General features: G+C 37.5%; 1 protein-coding gene across 4 annotated transcripts in view; it reads left to right on the top strand.

The window, feature by feature from the left end:
• ZNF106 (zinc finger protein 106) overlaps positions 1-14012 on the top strand; it is a 42908-nt gene that overhangs the window by 2954 nt on the left and 25942 nt on the right. For 3 of the 4 annotated variants that reach the window (XM_055717214.1, XM_055717213.1, XM_055717215.1), the window contains exons 2-4: positions 5324-5409; positions 6380-6441; positions 11847-12044. In XM_055717214.1, coding sequence (XP_055573189.1) covers positions 5356-5409; positions 6380-6441; positions 11847-12044 — 314 coding nt within the window. In that variant the 5' untranslated portion in view covers positions 5324-5355. Of the gene's footprint in view, positions 1-5323; positions 5410-6379; positions 6442-11455; positions 11711-11846; positions 12045-14012 lie in introns of those variants that run through there. The other variant, XM_055717216.1, reaches the window with a different exon arrangement.

Below are 14012 nucleotides of genomic sequence, written 5' to 3'. Positions count from 1 at the left end.
AGCATACAGCAATGATGCTGAACAGCTCTCCGTTCCAATTAGGACAGTGTATATCCCTGAATCTTCCAGTACGTAAAAAGCTATAATAAGTTAGACAGTGATAAGGCATTTACTTACACTAATGAGGAGTTATCATCTCACTTTACAGCGAGGAAAACTTAAGTTTGGATATTAGGAAATCATTAGCATTGCTTATATATAGGGAATTAGAAAGATGCGGTTTGATTGTGACTTAAAGTGTGTATATTGTTCTGGTCTGCACCCCATTCTTAGATTTACTTGAAATAAAAATAGACATCTGTAAAAACTCTCTGTTCATGCTGGGTGTTCCTGTGTCTGTTTAAGGTATTTCTCTATAGTCTCCCTATCTCCAGTATACCTTTCCTGTATATTGTAAAAAGCCAGCTGTACTCATGGGATAGCACACAGGTGGTTTCTGCTAGGTGTTTTCTAGACTAGTTAGTGAAGTCTACTTTATAGCTTTTAACAGGAACTTAAAGAACTTTGATCTGTGAAATCTCCTCCTGGCTCAGTGTCAAAACAGTTGAGTCTCAGCTGCTCATTTATAACATTTGCTATGCAGTGGTGCTGCTTCAGTGCCGAGAGGTCTAGAGTACCCTGTCAAGAGGGTGAATTTAAATCTTAAAAGCAGGGAGGAATTTACCATAAAAGTCTTGCTTCTTGTGCAAGTATTTTAACTGTTGGGCTGTAATATAGTTATCGCTTTGTCATGTTAAAAAAACCCACAACCCGGTGACTACAAAGTAGTTTATACAGTGCATGATAGTGTGCTAGAAAATAATGCTGTTAATCATCACTTAACCGTAGTAAGTCCTTACTTTTCTGTCTGTTGATTGGATTAGGTTGTATAGATCAGCATCTCAGAAGGAAGGTTAAAGTGCCTCCCACATATACCCAGAAGTAATGTTAAGGTAATGGTTAAAACTTAAGGTCTAGCAAGGAAACGTATAGTGAATTCAGATGTCTCTAGGGCAGTGAATCCGGGAAGGAAAGATAGTCTTTGAATGTTGGTGCTTTGTTCCACTAAATTCTGCTTAAGTTGGTGAAATTTGAGCATAGGCCTCTATCTTGTTATGATTAATGACTTGGTTTTATACAGCATTCTTACAGCATTACAGGGCTTTGATGTGTGGAGCAGCATGTAATACAGGGAAATGGTTTTATAGTCACAAAATTTTTCCTTAAGAAAATATTTCTCTAATACTAGGCTTTAATAAATTATTATTAGTTAGATTAGCAATCATATTGCTTTGTAGATCCAGTTATCGTATTCTGTGGTTGGATACAGATTTCAAAGGCCTGTGTGGAGTTCTCCAGGTTTTCCTATGAAAAGACTAGGCTTCATGACAGATCAGCAAAGTTAGTTGTGCTGATAATGAAAGTACATATGGTCTAGCTTAGCAGTGGTTGTTTAAGTTCTTCCCAGGGCCTAAATACGCTTCCATTTCTAATTCTTCTGAGCAAGAGGCTTCTCTGAGTCAAAATGACCTTGTGTCCACCACTTCCTCCCATCGACCAACTAAAGATTTTATGAATGTACTTTGTGGTGAGTCGCTTCTTTCCTCTCTGCTCTCCTCTCCCGTGTTTGTGGCAGCTGGATTAGTGTTTTGCAGCTCAACTAGGATGTCTGCAGTCAGTTGCTGCAGGAGAGAAGTCACTAAAGCAGAAGGAGTCACATCCCTGTGAGGAGCCGAGGATCGTTTGCTGCCAAGCATTCTGACACAGTGAACTTCTAGACTGCTGCTCTTCTCAAGTGTAGAGTTTCCACTGCTGTCTGTAGGGACGTGCAGCATTCAGGCAGGCCTTTAAGACAGGCCAGTGCTGCTGATCTCTTTGAGGCCTCCTGAGGATTTCTAGGCAGCTGGAATGCTGGGCTGCCTGCCCCACTCTATGGTACTTGTGGCTTTATATAGTCAGTGTTCAGCCACTGGTCTGTAGCAGATTTAACCTTGACGTACATTTTTAATGTATGTTATCCGGTAAGGTTGAATAACTGTGGACAAATGGATGTTGTAGCAGGAAGGAGTCTAATGACTTTTTTTCTTTGTAGACTATTTTTACTCGTGAGAAGTGTTCTCCAAAAGTGTCTGTAGCTGCCTTGCTTAAGTTCATTAAAAACTCTGTGGTATTTCCAAGCTCTGGGCAGGTGCAGGCTATGGGCAAGTTGCGCTTGTATCACACAGTTGGAAAATGCATCCCTTCCTTTAAAACAAACAAATAAAAAATCACCCATTGAACATTGAGGATTACATTCCCTCAAAATAGTTGTCGTAGTGTCTCATTTGTTTTGAAGGCTTTGCATTTTGCTCTTGACGTGTTTCTCCTTATATGATGGTGTGGGCTTTCGGGGTAAAACCTTATCTTTGCTTGCAGTATGCTTGTGTTTTAGAGTAGCTCATTTTCCTATTAATGTCCCCTAAGTATTCTATGCTATGGTGCAAACTGGTGATTTCAAAAGCACAAACGGTTAAATCCAATAAAAGCCTGAAGGTTGTCTGCTGTTTAAAATATGGGATTTTTTTGTTGCTGTTGTTAAGAATTCAAATATGTCTGTATTTATGTAGAGAAAGCTCTGTTCCTGAAGTTTCTCAGTATGAAAATTTTGTGATTGAACAGACCGGTATATGATGAGATTAAATGCCATCACGGATTGCATAGCTCAAAAGCTGTCTGGTTCTTGTCGCTGTTGCATAGTGAGGGTATACCTTGGATTTATAATGTTTTTCAAAGTACTTCATTAAAGTGAGCCACGGGTTTTATAGCAGGATTTGGGAGAAAGCTAAGGGTGATAGGAAGTGTTTTATCTCTATGTAGACGGTAAGTCAAGAGGTGAAATGGAAAGAAAACATGAGACTGTCTTCTCCCAGTCCCTGTAGCATCTACTGACTCTCTACTTCTAAGTCCTTGCCTCTTAATGGCTTGTGTCTGTGGAGGTGAAAGTTTCACTTTTCATAGTGACATCCAATAGCATTTGAATTCCACTGGTATTTTTAGTACTCTGTCTTAAGTAATGCCCCGTTGATTGGGCAGTTAGCCTAAAACTTCCTGTAATCATGTATAGTTACTGTATGCTTTAATTAGCCAAAACGGGTGTAATGTTAGCTGTACTTGTGGAAGCTTTTTAATGTTACATGCAAACTGGCGTTGGCAAGTCACCATACTTTGCTGGCCTGCTTTTCCTGATCCAAGTCCCGTGCTGCTGTTTCACCATTGTGCAGAATGAATTCTGTAAATGCTTGAGTAATCTTGAACACATGTAGGATATTACTCCTCTAAACTACAAAGTCATGCTGGTGAAGAATGTGGAGCGAGCACAGAATATTTTAATGCAAAAGGAAGTATCTGAAATTGGTGCAAGGATTAGCACCCTTGCTTTTCAGGAGCAACCTCATATTAATCACATTAAAATAGCTCCTATATTGGGTAGTCATCCAAACCCTTATCACTTGCATATAATCATAAATAATTCTCTTAGATCTGATGCAGCTGCACTGATCTGTATATAAACAATATGTTGGTCATGTGCTCCCTTACTCATCTAATAACTTACTGGAAAATCATGAGACTGAAATACCTCAGTTTGTCTCTACTCAATATATTAACTTGAACCGCTGTCTCGGTTGAAATACGTTTAAACCCAAGTTATACTCTTTATATGTGGTTTCAAAATAATTTGTTCCAGAAGTTGCTATTTCTGTGTGCCGACCTTCCATGAAGGCAGGTAGGTGCTTTTGCATGTACATCACTGATACCATATGAATTCATATGCATGCTCTGTATGACCTAGGCTGGTACAAAGTTCTGAATGATCTTGTACCTTTGTTGGGGGCGATTTGTCAAAATAAATAGCTGTTACTAACGATTCGAGTACATCAGGTGCCTGTTTGATGAAGCTAGAGAATGCATATTTAAACACTTATCAGGTATTTCAGTAAGATCAAGAATGGCACCCTAGGAGTGTTGGTAAGGTAACATGAGAAGGTGACTGAATCTCCTATTGTGTTTTAAGTGTGTTTGTTTTGGTATGATGATAGGGATATTTTTTTTTTTTTTTTTTTTTTTAGGGAAGAAACTGCTTTCTCGGTTGCTTAAAGGTGAAAGGGCTATTGCAACTCTCAGTTCCTTCCCCTTGATACTGGTGGATAGCTAGACAGAAACTAGAGTGTATGTTAATGAACATGGAGGAAAAGAGTTGTTTGTCAGAGAACTACATTTTGGAATTAGAGTCAGTGTGGGTTTACTTGCTTATTTTTAGTTGTTTACGGTTGGACAGTACCACTGAATGTCAGAGCTTCTTTAGGTAATCTGGATTTGGTAAAAATCCAGTTCTTGCCCTTTGCTCACAGCTTCAAGTCAGTATCAGACTCAGAGGGTTTGATGCCCCTGATACAGAAGGTTGATGATAAATAATTAGAATTAACTTTGTAGGGTAAGTTGTGGAGATGAGCTGTGAAGAAAGCTCTTGTAGGTTGTTTGATGATATCAGCTAAGTTAGCTCTGAAGTTGGCTAATGGCAAAGCTTGGAAAGATTTGTGGTTTTGTTTGGGGATATAAAAGGTCCTAGTAGTAAAAAGATACATTTCTTTCCACTTGAGGGTGAGGAACTGCCTCTGCCAATCAGTAAAAAATTACTACAATGCACAATTATTCTGTATTTTAGTGTCTTTTAAGAAAAAAAGGGCAAAGATTGTACTTTATTACTTCTGCAGACATGTCTATCCTTGTATTATAACCTAGACTGTTATGTACCTCTCTGATTTAATTGTTCTCCTTATGAATTAAATATTGTGACAAAAATACATATAGCATTTAACTTGACGTGCTGGCTTTCATTGCATGTATGCATAGCCTTAATTTCATTTTCCTAGGGACTTAAATATCTTACTTTTGCTGCCCTGTGTACCAAAATGAAGATCTGAGTTTACAGTGCTTGATTTCCCCATTTCCTTATCTCCCTCTCATCTTGGTAGTTGAAAAGTGTTTTGTTAATATGATTTCAGTAGCAAGAGGATTCCTACAGAGCTGTATTTGCTTGTAGAAGGAAGTCTTGGAGAACAAAGAACAAAATGAAAGAAAGGGAAAGCTACTTTTTATTATAGCTGTTTTAGATGACTGTTCAAAACTACTTTTTTTTTTTTTTTTTTGGAGAATATTGACTATGCACAAGAGGTGAGTATTCTTTTAAAGAAACGCAACACAGGTGTTTTCATGAATAGTAACTTATTTTTACTTTCCTTACTGAAACAGGTTAATGAAAAAAATCCTAAATATTGGTTCTTTTTTAAATTATGTTTATTTGCAGGTGTGGGATAAGATCTCTCCAGAGTAATAAGCATGGTTCAAGAACGAAAATGCATATTATGTCATATTGTGTACAACTCAAAAAAGGTAAATAATTCATGCTTACATCTATTGGTAGATACCAATATGAAAAGTGTGTAAGAAATGCTTTCGTTTTAAAATTGTGTGAAGTGTGGAGGATTTCTCCCTCTACCAGGAATACATTGAACTAGGTCTATCACAAATCAAGTAATATATTTGCATGTGCTTTAGAGTATCTTTCTTGAAATGAGCTGTGCAGTATACTTGATTCTGAACATTAAAAATGTTGAGGTCTTGTGAGTTTTTTATATTGTTGTATAAAGATACGAAAGTGAAAAGCACTGACTCATTTGGCTATAAATTGTGTATCATAGTATTCTTAACATATCGCATTTTCTTAAATTCCGTTTGGGAGCTCTGTTTCTGTATGGAAGGAAAACATGGAATGTTTCTCTTCCAGCTGTTGTCTTTCAATAGCAACTATTTATAACAGCACTGCACTTCATGGATCAAGGTTGCTGTAAACAAGTTGTAGGTGTTATATACATCACAGTTTCTGAAGTGCATCTAGCAGAGTAAAATAGGATGTGATGATGATGAAATTACAGCGATGTCATAATACAAACACAGACTGCTCAGGTTGCACAGGAAAACTGTTTTAAGTAGTGTGATTCTGGAGAGTGGTATCAATGAGACTTTTAATAAAAATGATCAACAGTAATTTGTCAAAAATCAGTCTAATACACTTTGCCACATGCACTCCTATTTGTCTTTCTCTTGGAATTCCGCACCCCTTCTGTTGAATTTTGGTGACTCCTGCGCATCCTTCCTCAGGAAAGGTAACATTATATAACTTCCTGGGAGTGTGACTGTGCTTTCACAGTCATAGAAATGGAAATGGCAACTGCTACAGCCCTACAGGAGTAGAGTACACCTTCCTGCAAGGCAGGAGAGCTCTCAAAAGTGAGCTTTTCAACTGTGATACACCATTTTGTTCAGTTCTGACCAATTTTACTGTTTTTCCCCCATGTTGAAGGAGATGGAAGAACACATGAGAAGCATGCTTCACCACAGAGAACTTGAAAACCTGAAGGGAAGGTACGAGAACAATCTTGCATCCTTCCTCTCTGCATTTTGTCTGTCACTCTCTGGAAGAAATCATGTCCTGTTTTCCCATACAAGCTGAGTTGCACAATTTATTTTTATGTATCGCTTAATTGCATGCCTTGTGATAAAGCTGTGAATTAACATGTTCTCTTAATGTCAACCACTCAGGAGGCAAAGAATGATGTGGAAGAAAGCTCTCTTGTATTTCTTGGACTGCAGTGAAATAAAGAACATGTTTTTTAGGTCTTGGCAGTTTCATGCTTGGTTTTTGGAAGGGCTGGAATACTACATTTGGCGGAGTTACTGGTGGTTTCATTTCTAAAAAGTTTTCAGTGATATAGAAGCAATTGTTCATCTTTTAAACCACTGTGAAAAGACTGATATTTTGTATGTAAAGACTGCATCTGCTTGAGTGACTGCCTTGTCCTGTGCCACCCTGGTCCCGCTGTTTGGTTAAGGGACCTAACCATGTGGATGGTGTTTTCCTTCTGGTTTCCTTGGTTTAATTTGCAACCTTTGGAAAACAGGAGGAGGGAGTTAAGGGGTATTTAAGTATCATCCTGATAATATGAAATCAGGTTGTAACCAGAGTGCACTTTTAAAAATGCTTTCAGATGTGTGGATTTTGAGGTACCTGGCAAGATCAGATAGTCTGCACTTAAATATTCGATCTACAGACTAATTTTTAATCTTCTTGCAGCACAAACTTTATGTGGAAATGGCAAATATTTTAATGCCTTTTAAAGGACTAAGAAGTGATCCTCTTAAAACTCTTAAGAGGTGTGGGAGATCCATTTTGTCAGGACATCTATCTTGTATCCAGGGAAGAAAAACTGTAGACCATTTGTGTTCACACGCTAGCTTTTTGTTCACATAGCTTTTATGCTATTTTCTGTAAGGTGAAAGCAAGCAGCTGTTAGGGCTGCTCCAGGCCCCTTTTTAAAAAAGTTAACTGTTAAAGAAAGGCTAAATGAAATTAAGGCTCTGATCTATACCATGATAGATACTAATGGCCACGTACCATGTGGTTAAGTTGTGCTGAAACTGTTCTGTTTTACTACGTTTCAAAACTAGAGGAAGTTAGAAACTTACTTCTCTTCAGTAACTCTATATGCAAAGTATGTGAGTAGCTGCAGAAAAGTGTCCGCATTTGGAGTACAAGATTGTATTACGTACCTGCCACAGATGAATACCCTTAATTGAGCCAGCTGTATAGTATTTTATACTACTATTGTGTATAATCACTAAGTATTGCTGTAGTTTGTCTAAATCAGCACTTTAAAATGTTTCTAGGTTAAGACTTCCAGAAAATGCATAGCGTATGTGTATGTCCACTTACATCTGCTAACATTTCAAATTCTGTGTAAAATAATATAACCCTTATGGCAGGACAGTAAGTAAAAAGATACTGCTTACCTTGAAGTGCATATTAACTGTCTGTTAACAACCTCTGTTGTCTAATTTCTGCTTCCATTTAATATTTGATTAATTTGTCTGCGGCTTCACAGCAGGTTAGTAAACTGGGGAAAAAAACTTCCACCTTTAGAATCTTTATCACCAACCTGTTTTAAGGCGGGGGTTTGTGGACTATCAAAATGTTAAAATATATCAGAAAGAAAAATAATCACTCTTGAAATGAAATTTGTTTTAGTGGGATTCAGAAAACCTTCAAGTTATCCAGATCAGCAAAGTTGTTCTTGTGTCACACTGAGAAAACATATGAAAGCGGCTTTTTGGAAGCTATTTCTTTTTTTCAGTAAAAATTGCTTTGTAGTAAAGATGGAGGACATAAAAGTGATACCTTCTTCATGTTCCCCACCCTTTTCTTTTTTTTTTTTTCCCCCTGTCCTGCCATTGCCATCCCTTGCTCAGCCCTACATTTCTTGGGTTCTTTTTCTGAATTCAGCTACTTACTTAAAAAGAAAAGAAAAACAAAACACAAACAAAACTCCCAGATAATTTTGTTTTCTCTGCCCTGTACAACGGTATCTTGGGAGCTAGGAACGTTCTGAAATTATGAGTGGGATCAAGCACATCATGCTACTTGGTATCTGTCCTGTTGAGTGTGAAAAGGATGTTCTGTTACTGAACAGCTGGGAGGGGGTGCTCAGAAACTGGAATGTCCTCTGCACTAAAACCTGCCTTGGGGCTTCTGGTCAGCTAACTTGTAGTACATTTGTGTTCTGGACTTTCTTTGGATGGTGATTCTGAGGTCTTCTTAAAATTTCACACATTTTGGCATCTTATTTCTGGCCTTCTAAGTTAATGTTTGTTTATTTTTGTTAGTTTATGACTTTTGAAGGTCACAGTAATTTCAAGTTTACGTATGTGTCTGCAGTGACTTTTAAGTGATCTGACAGTTCTTGGGTTTCCACTTCCATAAGACTGAAATTAAATTAAATTTGTTTCATCATCATTTCATTTTCTGTTACAAAGGTAACTGTCTTCATTACTTTTAGAAGAATGCATGGAAGATGTTTGTTCTCAAAATGAATGATGAACTTCATTTTTCACTGTGCAGAAGCAGCCTTGTTCTCTTCCCCTGTGCCTCTCCTTCTTCCTCTCATTTAAGATGAGTAGAAGTCTTTTCAGAGCCTTGCAGCCTTGTAAAGCAAATGGTACTCTCAAGTGGAAAATGTGAAGCACAAGCAACAGCCTTGTGAGTGTGGTTGAATTGTGTAACAGAGGATAATACTGTTAAAATGTGTAGTATCAGCATCTTATTACCTTCAAGTTTAGCATCATCACTTTTTAGATTTTCTGTAGGGAAGAGGTAAAGGAAATGCATACATTGGTTCACAGTTTCCTCCTTTTAAAGTTAATTTAGTAATCTCAAGAGCTAGAATAATTTTCTGAAACATTGTAAGACTCTTCTCTTCTTGAAGTCTTATTCCATGTGATACATAGGGAGAATTGGTTGTCAAGTACCGAGCTTTAGTGGTTTTGTTTTGCTTTTTGGTTTGTTTTTTGTTTTTAAATTGAAATGAAATAATAATCTTGTATGAGGCATATTGAGTCTGCCATCTGAAGCGCACACACACATCCAGTAAATAAAGCTCTTGAATGTGTTCATACTGAGAATACTTTTGTTATGTTTATTTCAAACTGCTTTTGGCCTTCTTGTTGAGCAACTGTGATTTGAGTTCCTGTATGATAGGGAAATGCATAGACATGATCAGTGCGTGTCATGGGGTGTGCTCAGTTCTGGCTGATACTAATGGGGATAGGTGAAGGAAAGAACTGAAGGAGATCTAAATTCCCTGAAGTGCAACTAGCTGAACCACTAACCAATTCATGTTAAATTAAAGCAGTTTTTCTTATAGAAAAAAATAGTGGTTTTATTCGTCGGATTCATAGAGATTAAGAACAGGACAGAGAAGTCTTTTCTTTCCAGATGGTCAGTTAGTCCAAGAGCGACAGCTTTGTAATTAGGAACTTGCAAGTTATAAGTGATAGAAAGAAGTTCTTTGTCCTTAGGCTAGCTGCTAACTCACTGGCTTTCTCCAAAGTAAGTAAAACCTTGCATTTATTCAGTTAGTCTATAAATGAGGATGATGGTTTTATGAAAGAATTGAAACATGAGTCATAGGGAGGATTTGGATTGTTTTCTAAAACCTAATTAGTACCACTGTTTCTCATTGAAGTTTCCTTATGTTTGAAGTGGAATGTTATGTAAAAAGAACACCTTTTTCAGCAAGAAACCAGCTTTCTATTTGCAGTTTGCCTTGTGTGATGTCCTAAGTTAAAAACAAGTCTTATTAGCAATGCATAGATGTGGCATTTATGAACATGGAGAGGATTCTTCCAGTGGCATTAGTAACATTTACTGATTGTATTTGCTTATCTTTATTGGGTTAACTTGCATATTTATTAGTGAGTGTGAAGTGCAAAATGAAGTACACCCTCTGGAAAATACAAACTAAATTGTAGGCTTCTGACTTTAGTAAAAATTTATCCAAATACTTAATCTGGAATTAGTTAGGCTGCAACATACAAAATAAATGTAAAAAAATAATTTCTAATAATTAGTCTATTTAAAATAAAATCCACTCTAACTGTGCCTGAATGACAGCATTGGTTAAATAGCTCAACTATGTTAGCAGGAAACCCACAAATTTCCAGGATAAATAAGACGTAGCTGCTGACATGCCATTAACAACTCCAATAAGGATGTTTGCTCAATATCTTGAGTGAAGGTGCATCTTTAGATTATTTTTTTTCTTATTTTATTTTTAACTTTGCTCAAAAAAAAAAAGACTTCAGATTTCTTTTTTTTTTTTTGTATGGATCTGATTTTTTGACCCCCAGTCATGAACTGTGTGTTGGTATTATAATGCAACTGTTACAAGACTTTGGTCTCAAGTGTGCCATAGGGATATGCAGATCTGCTTTTATGAATTAAACAGAATTGAAGAAAGCAGTGTGGAGGCAGGCAGTGGGTCCTAAGTTAGTCCTGCTGAGTTATTTGCAGTGGACTATGCTCTCATTAATTTTTTTCTGACTTTTTTTTAACTGGTGCACATACTTTCCTTGTTTAGGTTTATTATTAACAACATATTTCCTTAATAGTGGAGTATTGAAAGGTTTTGTCCGGAGAAAGAAATCAGGTATTTTTAGAAATCTGAATTTCTTGGGGAGGGGGGAGGTAAAAAAATGTTGTAACCTTAATCCAGTATTCACAGAAACATGAGTAAAGCCATTTGTCTGACACAGCTGTCAACTTCCTCCAGCTGAAATAATTTCTGTATTTTTTAAGATCAAGTCCTCTAAAGTAGAAAGCAGACCTCATGCACACTTGAACCAAATAAAGTACAGTGAACTGAAGACACCCTTCCATCACTCGCTGTGCTGTGGAGTCTTTGCATTCCAGGCAGCAGTCTCAACTGTCCCAGTTTAGATTATGTTGTATCAGGATTGGCTGTATGCATGTACTGCGTCCTCCCTCTTCTAAATTTCACTGGGGGAAGGCTCAAGGCAAGGATTAAATGTAGAAGCTGTCACCAGGCTTCCCCAGTGCAGCTGGCACCATGGATGGGCTTCAGAGCAGCTCCCGCTAGCTCTGTAAGCCTTCCACTCTGCCTCCGTGCTCACTATGTTTCCTCTGATAAGATTTTGAGTACAACAATTCAAGAAGAATTCCTTCTCTCAGTTAACACAGCTTTATTACCAAGTCGTTTACCTCTTGATTGTTGGAAAAAAAATCTTCAAAACTGACCATCAAGAAACTAGACCTTGAAAGAAAAAACCCCAGGGAATTCAAGTAAGTTAAATATACTGAGCAAAACTAGTTGCCTTGAACTTGGGCACATTCAGAGGAAACAAAGTAAGACCAGAGATACGTGCCGTGCCATGCCTGTTGGCAGAACTGAAAGTCCACCCTCTGCCTCTCTTCCTAGGGACAGTAACCATGAATGCCAGGTGTGCAGGGTGACCCTGGTGGGTTTGTCAGCATATGCCAAGCACATCTCCAGCCAGCTGCACAAAGACAATGTTGATGCCCATGACAGGAAAGAGGAAGAGAAAGAAGAGGCAGAAGAAGAATACCTTGACAAAGAACTGATTCAACTAATCAAGCAAAGGAAGGAACGGAACCGGTGAGTCTTCCTTTCTCCTATTAGGTCATAGAATTGCTTTTAACACAGTTGGGGTATGCTCGTAAGGTGTAGGTGCTCACGAAATGTACAATGCCTGTAGCCAGCGTATATGTTACGAGAACAATCCAAGTGATCTGTGTGGATATTGTAGTTTCAACATGTAAATGTGGTTCTGCTGAATGTGCCTGTTCTGTTGATCTGCTACTAGTAAGGAAGCACAGCTATTCTCCATTATGGATAAAAACAGTCCCCAGTGTGGAATCGTGTATTTTGAGAGCCCTAATATTTTTATTTTAATATTTGATACCCATTTAACTGAAAGGCTTAATAAACATGACACTAGTGCTAATACTCTTTGGGGTGAGGTGTGTCTATAGGAGCTGGCCTTTTAGAAACTGTTGCTGAAAAGGTTATGTTATAAAACCCTAATCTGTCTATTTTTAAAATTAATCGGATTTCTCTGTCAGTGTCACACTGAAATCCCGTAATCCTTGAATGAAATTTCTTACCTGTTTTATCTTGCTGCTTACCATTAGCTAAACATAATTCTGGTGGCTCACTATGAAATAGAAGGCTGCAGAGAGTAATAAGTATTGCCTTTTATCTTCTGTGTAACTCTGCAAGTGTGCATTGCAAATATGTTCCAGTTGGGAATATATTGTTTGAATAGATTTATGGCATGGGGGTGGTATTAAAGGGGCATACGATTTTTGAAAGAAGCTCTTGCTTGTTGTGGCTAGAAATCTCAAATAGTGTCTCCCAGTGCACAAATCTGTGGTTGTTACTTGGTTTTGACAGTGTTCTGTCATACTAGGGTGTCCCTGTACTGCAGGATGGTAATGTTTTCATATTGGTTAACGTAGGTAGCAACAATGTCACTTTTCCTGTTTTATAGTAAAGGAGTAATGCTGTCAGTACAGTGGTATTCTGAGGCAACTGAGATCTTAGAAAGTGTGTCTCTGCTGGATGCTGGTTTGGAGTGGGGGGGAAAGAAAGTATGTGGATTAAGTTACTAATACGGCAGGGTTGGTTTTTTTTCTTTTACAGCAATAGTCAACTAGATCATAATCTAGTTGAGGCAGCTCCTAGAATTTACAGTATCACTTAGGCATTGTTTCTTTGAATCTTTGTTTTAGAGCTCAACTTTATCTTATGCAGTACGCCATTTACTATTAGAGAGTAATTATTTGCATCTTTTAGCAAAATTGGAATGTGTTGAAAACTTAGAGTGGTACAATAGGAATTTTTAGTTCACTCAAATCAATTGTTTTTGAGCAGTAGTGTGAAAGTTTCCTGTCTTGTGTATCTAGGAATCTGGAACGAATGTATTCCTGTGATGCCAGAAAGAAGCGTTTCTCTAATCAGGTTTTGGAAAAAACTTTTATTAAATGTGGAATAAATACTTGGAACATTTAGACTGCTGACCCTAGGAATAGCTGTTGGTGTTAAGGTAGCATTTATCTTTAAATGTGCATTTAGTAATTTACCACATGCTCGTGATAAGTTGTCAAGCACAAGTACTATCCAAAGGGCAGTACATAGCGCTTCTGGGAGGCTCATACGGACTCAGCGTTGCAGGCTGTGGACTGTTCCAGTCTGTTGGTTAAAATAAGAAGAAATATTTTTGTATCTGAGGTACAATTTCTGTGGATGTTTTACATCTGTGTTTTAACTGAAGCTTTATAAACTGGGTCATGATCTCAGTTGTTTTCTCCACTAAGTAACTGCTTCTCTCAGCCAAACTTTCCTTCTATTTTGTATCAATTTGCTCTAGATATGCTATCTAACACCAATGGAATAGTCTTCAGAAAAAAATTATCTTACTACTAATTAATTTTTCATCTATCAAGATTACTTAAATAACAAAGATTATACAACAGATAGGAGCTCTCTTTTTGTTTGTTTCTTAATATTCCATTCTATTTACTAGTTATTGGACTAGTATCTTCTGAGTTAAACAGAAATATT

This window comes from Falco cherrug, chromosome 7, assembly GCF_023634085.1.
Source record: "Falco cherrug isolate bFalChe1 chromosome 7, bFalChe1.pri, whole genome shotgun sequence".
Taxonomy (NCBI): Eukaryota; Metazoa; Chordata; class Aves; order Falconiformes; family Falconidae; genus Falco; species Falco cherrug.
The sequence above is the reverse complement of the archived record's forward strand: the minus strand, read 5'-3'. Positions and strand labels throughout refer to the sequence as shown.